Here is a 7,069-nt window from a genome sequence, read left to right on the forward strand (position 1 = left end):
CTTGAACAGCAGTTAAGGTACAGGGTTAACTTGACAGCTCTTTCCTGGGCTACCCATGCTGAAAAAGGATTAACTGCTAAACATGAAGTTAGAAGACTAATGCCTGAATTGGCAAAAGTCACAGCGAAATATTTCCCCATAAGCCAAAATGATATTAATTTAGTTATGGTGGCAAAAAATACTTACATTCAGTTTTTGACTCGCGAGTTGAATTTAGCAGTGATGGGGGGCCAAAATCCCACAAATATATTATTTTGAGAATAGTATTAATGCCATGTGAGCAGAGGTGGAGGCCTTTCATTACTCCATAATTTACCTGTGCCTTTCTAAACTGTTCAAGACCCAAAATACAATGCCACAGCAGACTGGGAACAACTACCTTGTCACCACCACCTGGTCTCCAAAGCAGTCAGTAAGAAGTTTGGTATTTTACTGTCTAGCAAGCAGAGAATTTCTGTAGTCAGTCTGCTGCTCCTGTGATTTCCTACTGTTAATCTCAGAGATTATGTAAGATTTCACCTTTGCTGGGAACTGAGATCAAAGATTATTCCAGGCTGAATGTTAAAAATCTGATACAAAAAAAAGCAGTTCTACTTGGAAACATTCTGGAAATTAATGTCAGAGACCTGCTTTTCTGTGTGTAAAAGAAATAGTTGTGCCAGTCAATTCAGTCCCCTATGCCTGCCTCAGTTTTCTCATTTAGGAATAAAAATCTAACTCCAGAAACTCCACTAAGTGAAGCAGTCCCCTAGTAGCACCACCCCTACATTAAACATTCAGAAGTGAGGATTTTTATGAGCTTACAGTTGATGGATGCATCCCCTATGATTGTCCTCTTCCAAGAGGGCCAGGCTGGGATGCAGAGAAGATAACATCCCACCCAATAAAGAGCCTGTGGCACTTTATTTCACAAAATTTGATACTAATTCTGAGAATGACCACAACTGTAATATGTATTTGGGTTATCATTATTTACTTAGCAAGGCTCAAGTTCTCAGGCATCACCTTCTTCTCCAAGTTCCTGGTGCTCTGCATGAAACTGTAAGGCAGTATACTGGGTACCTGCTTAGTGCCTAAATCTGGCAGAGTTGATAATGATGCCCCCTGCTAGCAGGGGGATGCCACCACTGGTCCCTGTAACTAACTCTCCTTTACAGAGCGAAGGCAGCAACACTGAATGTACAGCCAACATAAAGAATTTTCCAGACAACCAGACACTGATCAAGCGCATGATGATTAAATGTGCAGATGTAGCAAATCCATGTCGCCCCCTAGAACTATGTATTGAATGGGCAGGCAGGATTTCAGAGGAGTACTTTGCACAGGTATGTATATTTTTATGATTTAGCCATTATATTAGATAAGGAAGTGTACATTGGCTAATCTGCTGTTCCACATAGGGTCTGCCTGGTGTCATCACAGAGTCCAGATGTATGTTCTTAGTTTGCAGTCAGAACTGGCCCCTCAATTTCATACAGAAGAATTCACTCCAAGTAATTAGCTAGTTTGCTTATCATGAACCTCATTGTACAGAAAGGTGGAAAGGAGGTTTTACATTTTCACGATCTGACCAAAACAATTTGATTAGTCCTACTCAATTTAACTGGCTGAAATTCAAGATGGTTAGCACTCTAGCTTCTTGTCACAATACCTTCCCTGAAGATCAATGCCTCAGCTAAACTATTGGGATCGCCCTTTCTCTTCTAAGATGGAACCTGAACTACTACCACTGTAGGCAGAAAAGTATTGCAGGCATGTAGGCAGTGTAAATACTTATCAAATGGGATGTGTCCAGATAGTACTGGAAGCTCAGCTCTCTTTCTTTGAATTCAGTTTTTCTGACAGAAATGCAACCAGCTTCCTGAAACACTCTTTTAGCTCTTTAATTAACAACTGATAAAATCTTAGCTTTTATTTGCCAGTAATGGTGTGGAAATAATAGCTATGAGTGGAGAGGAAGAAAAGTGGGCATGCCTACCCTTCATATTCAGGTCACACATGTGATAGTTACTACTGAAAGAAAACTGTAGCTACTACCTGAGACATGTCTGAATTTCATTTTAATCATAGTGAATTAATTTTGTAATGTCCTAAGAAAGATCGAAGATCACTTATGTTATATCTCCCTAGCAGTCAAGGTATCATAAACTAGCTTTAAATTGCCCAAATTAAGCACTAGCCTGCTTGCAGCAATGTGAGATTCAGAGAGCTGTTCTCCTGCTTATTCACCTCTGCTAATTTTGCAGACTGCTCTGCTGCCAATTCCTGTTTTAAATACTGATTGTACTAATTAAAAGGGCATGTTATTCCAAAATTACATTCTAAGAAACTGCTGATCCTCCACCATGGGTGCAAAAAAAAGAGGCCTCTTCCAGTTGGGGACAGAGTTAAAGGGCATACCTTTACTTCCATTCACCTGATAACCTGATACAAGCAGAGGAAGCAGCACCAGCAACAATCTCTTCTTACTTAAAAGACAAATGGTTTGTAACACCCACTACAGATGTGGAAAAATAAGAGATCAAATCTGTTATCTGCTAAAGGACTCTGCAACCCCATTTTCTGTATTTTTAGCTGGTGTACCCCTTATCACCAGATTACAGCATTCTGTCCTGTTGAAGCTAAGTGCAATCACAGGACTGCAGTAATAAAGAGTACTTGTGAAAGGGAAGAGATGTTGATTTCAGTCCCTGTTCTAGAAAAAAACAGCACACATGAAACTAAGGCAGTTCACCTCATGGGTTCTAAGGCTTATCTCAAATCTCCTATTGCAATTAATCTAATGTCTTAACCTCTGCTATTCCAGCACAAAAGTCAGCAAAGCTCTAGTTGCTAACTGGAGTTTTGTCTTCTTAGACTGATGAAGAAAAGAGACAGGGCCTGCCTGTTGTAATGCCAGTATTTGACAGAAACACCTGCAGCATTCCCAAGTCCCAGATTTCCTTCATTGATTATTTTATAACAGATATGTTTGATGCATGGGATGGTAAGTACTGATTTTTCTTCCTTGCTCTGACACAGAGATTCAGAGATTCCTACAGTCTAAAATTACTAACCTCAAACTGGCTTTGCATCCACTTTTTTCAGAGGTAGTACCCACATATAAGCAGTACAACACAGTATTGTGCAATCATGACACTGAAGCCTATTTCACTACACACAATGAAGTTGTGCACTTACCTGGCAATCTGTGTAGAGAAGGAGTAATGTGTTTTTTTTATCTATGTGTTTTTTTCATTTAGCACTGTATTTCTTCTGAGCTGTAGAAACTAAGACCATCCATGGCTGCACGTTAGCATCATTTAATGAAGTCACCATGAATTCAGAAAGGGACTTTCTTGAAAGAGAAATACACACACACAAAAAAATCTTTCCCATTTTAGTATTACTTTAAGGAATTGGAAGAACAATAGAGAGTAGGAGAATGCCAATTTCAGATCAGGCTGGGCTGTTCTTCTGCCCATTCTATAAACATGGTAAAACTCTTTTTCCTATTCTTTCAGCATTTGCACATCTGCCTGTTTTGATGCAACACTTGGCTAATAACTACAAACACTGGAAAACACTGGATGATTTGAAGTGCAAGAGTCTCAGGCTCCCATCAGAAAACAACAACTGATACTCAGCCAAGAAAACCAGACCTCTTGTTCTACCAGTTTCACTGTGAATCACTTACAGAAACTCTTGGCTACAAAGGGGATTAATGTTGCTTTTCCAGTGAAATTAAGACTGCATGACAAGAAGGAAATATTTTACTCATTTTTAAGCTCCTATGAATTCTACAGAAAAATGTTTTTAGAGGCTATATAAACCACAGATGACTAAGTGCTCTTTGGAAATAATATTTTGTGGCAGAAAATGTACTTCTGAAACTAGTTTCTAATACTGAATATGCACTTGTTGAATCTTGTTGTTGATACAACTGTATTCACTAATGCTTCACACAACTGTTTTTCAGAGAGAGGGGTAATCTAGTCACCAGGAGAGTAAGAATAGCCTAACAAATAAGGACAGAACCTTCCCACTCATCTAGCATAAATCTGTTCCAATTCTATCAATGCTCTTCAGCTCTATGAACCGTACTTCTAAACAGCAAAACAAGTAAATCTTATTAAATTGGATACATAAAAAACCCAAACATGACACCTTTTAAAACACCTTCTTATTATAGAGATTCTCTCAGAGCACCACCTGTTCTTTCTTTTCCATATAAAATCTTGGTAGGAGTCAATGTTCTCTAAAATTGATCATATAATACAGGAAAATAAGCATGTTCTGTCTACGTAGTGCCATCCACATGGTTCTCTGCCATCTTGCAGATCTTATCACACAAGTTTTCACCAAATTTTACACAAAAAAACTATTATGGCACTTGATCACCATACTTTTTTTTATAAAAATGGTGTTTGTAAACATGGTCATCCCTTTTATTAAACTGATCTAAATTTTATGGCAAATTCATTTATTGTGTTACTTCTAGGATGAACCTATCACTTTTTAAAAAAAGTTTCCAGGCTATAATTTATAAAAGCATTATAATTTGTACTGCTTTATCCTCCTAATAAAATGCTGATTGGTTTTGTGATGTAAGAAGTACTTCGAAATATGTATATCAGTTGGAAATCAAACACAGTTCTTCATTAGTTCTAAGATATGAAATTTATGCTAAGGCTTTCAAAGCACAAATGTGTATTTTTGTACATCTCATTTTAATCACATGCAGAACACGAGTTTAAATTTTAGACTATTCTCAGACTATTCAGTAAACAAATACTAGCAGAACTGCTGATTTTTAACACTGTGCACTCCAGGCTGCAAGCAAGACTGTCAAAACTGTGGCTGCAGTGCTGTATCAAAAATCAAACGGGGTGAGGGGAAAAAAAACAAACAGCATAGATTGCTATGGAAGAATAGTGACAATGCTGTTTACTGCAGGTAGCTTACATATGTGCCAACCTTTTTTGTACGTTTTGTACCAAGTTCTGAAACAAAAGGGAACATTCATAAAATGTATGTGCAGAAGAATGTATAGAAGCTATATTTTTGTTAGAATTGTAACAGATCCTTACTTTTGTCATAGCCAAGGCAGGTTGCTGTGTATTAAAATGTCGCATCATGTATATTTGAAGAATGGTGTTTCTGCTGAAGCATGGTTATTCATTCTTTCCTATAATCTACGGCAACATTCTTCAGTGGGTTTTTATTCAGAGAAGTTGAACCTCTTTTTTAATACCGAATACTGTTTGCTTTTACTATTTCTTTATTTAGAACTAGTGCTCTTGGTGGTTGTACGTTAACTATTCTGAACTGAACACTCATTGCAGTTTGCATTAGAGAAAAGAATTTCCCAAGATTTAAGCTCTGTTAATTTAATTTGTTAAATATAGCAAGTTGTAAGACCACATCCATGTAAAACATTTAATTCATAATTTCTGTCACACTTCTGTCACACAGAACAAAATGTCAACAGTGGAAGGCATCAAAAAAAATAAAATTCTACTTGTGAACCAGAACTAAGGCCAAGGCATTAATACAGAATCAATATATTTGTTGCAGGATCTTGTGTTTCTTCCCACAGTCAGTGAATATAGGTCCTCTTTAATAGCAAAATAAATCAGCACAGATTAATCATAATCTGCCTGTGTCAGGTCTCCTCAACTAGTCCAGTTTACTAACAGCTGTTTGTTTCATGCTGTTGTCAGCGCACAGATGTAGAAAAAAACACTTCAGAGTTGTACAAGTATTAAGAGTAGGTCTGATAAAGATATTCACTTCCATGATGTGAACATATGGAATTCAGTGTTACTGAAGGTGGAAAAAAAATTTAGGACATCAGTTAGATGCAAAAAGTTTCATCTGGTCACCATAATTCTGCTCAGTGCATCTCCCAACAGCAAGTGACAAACTCTCATTTAAGAAAGGAGTAGGATATATACCTATGTTCTCCGTTACACTCAAAGTTAATTTGTAAAACAAAGAACTCAGTACTTTTAAGTCAACCATCTTTAAAAGAGGAGACCCTTGGGAGATCTACTGCCAATGGAGTGTATCTGAGTATAATGGCACTTTTGGTAAATATAAATATTTATACATGTATGTAGGACTATTTAAAGCTGAATTACATCCCTGTAAAACACACAGCGAGTTTTGTGACTAGAACTGTGCAGTTAAGAAGGTCTTTTTCTCTACCAAGAATTCACTTAACAACAGTCAAATAAAAAGGAAATAGCTGTTCTCATGCTATAAAAAGAGATAATAAAAATATGACCTTCCTTCTCTCTAGTTATAACTGATGATAGCAGGAGGCTCTCCAAAAAACCTAAGTTTCACAAGCTTTCACTGTAAAGGTGTTATAATAGTATGTACACACAAGCAGTATATACAACCAAATAGTTATTTTGCAACTAAAACAACTAAAAAGATCCAAAGAGACATTTTATCTCCCCAGCTTCTCCTGGGTAAATCAAAAATGCAACATGTGGTGAAGAAGACAAGCTGAAGCAACATAGACTTAACATGCTTTCCTCTCTCAAGTTTAACACCATATACCCAAAGGCATCTTATCCTCAGGTGTAATCCAAATGCCTTTCCTACATGAGTCAACAGAATAGCCATCCTTAGCAAAGAACATGCAGCTCAATCTTTAACACTGATTTAACCTCCTTGAATTGAAAGGAGATGGTAATTTAACAATTCCTCCATCTGTTTTGTGGTTTTGAAATATATTATTTTGAGCTCTATACTCAAGTAAGATTAGCTATACAACCTAAGGTAGGGAAAAACTACAAGTCAAAATCTTACTGCCCCTCTGCCTTGCATTCCAGAGAAGATTACAGTCTCATAATATGACTCAAGAGGCAGAGGTGGTACCACTTTCCTTCTGAGTGATAGGAGAAAGGAAAGTGCCCACTGCTGCTGGGGGAAACAAGTCTAAAAGGCTCTTTGATTTCTTCTAGGAAGCTAGGAACTTTCTCCTTTTGCTTCTGCTCTTGCGAGAATCTGCTTAGCCCTTTGTTTTAATCGCACTTACTGCTACCACTGTATCTGAAGTCTGGAATTACAGCCATGT

General features: G+C 37.4%; 1 protein-coding gene across 1 annotated transcript in view; it reads left to right on the forward strand.

Annotated features, from left to right (window-relative positions):
- The window catches only part of PDE8B (phosphodiesterase 8B), a 71,480-nt gene extending 66,010 nt beyond the window's left edge, over positions 1–5,470 (forward strand). Inside the window, exons 20-22 of the mRNA XM_054002632.1 lie at positions 1,158–1,325; positions 2,857–2,986; positions 3,504–5,470. Coding sequence (XP_053858607.1) covers positions 1,158–1,325; positions 2,857–2,986; positions 3,504–3,619 — 414 coding nt within the window. The 3' untranslated portion in view covers positions 3,620–5,470. The remainder of the gene's footprint in view (positions 1–1,157; positions 1,326–2,856; positions 2,987–3,503) is intronic.
- Positions 5,471–7,069: the final 1,599 nt, after the last annotated feature.

Source organism: Vidua macroura, chromosome Z, assembly GCF_024509145.1.
Source record: "Vidua macroura isolate BioBank_ID:100142 chromosome Z, ASM2450914v1, whole genome shotgun sequence".
Taxonomy (NCBI): Eukaryota; Metazoa; Chordata; class Aves; order Passeriformes; family Viduidae; genus Vidua; species Vidua macroura.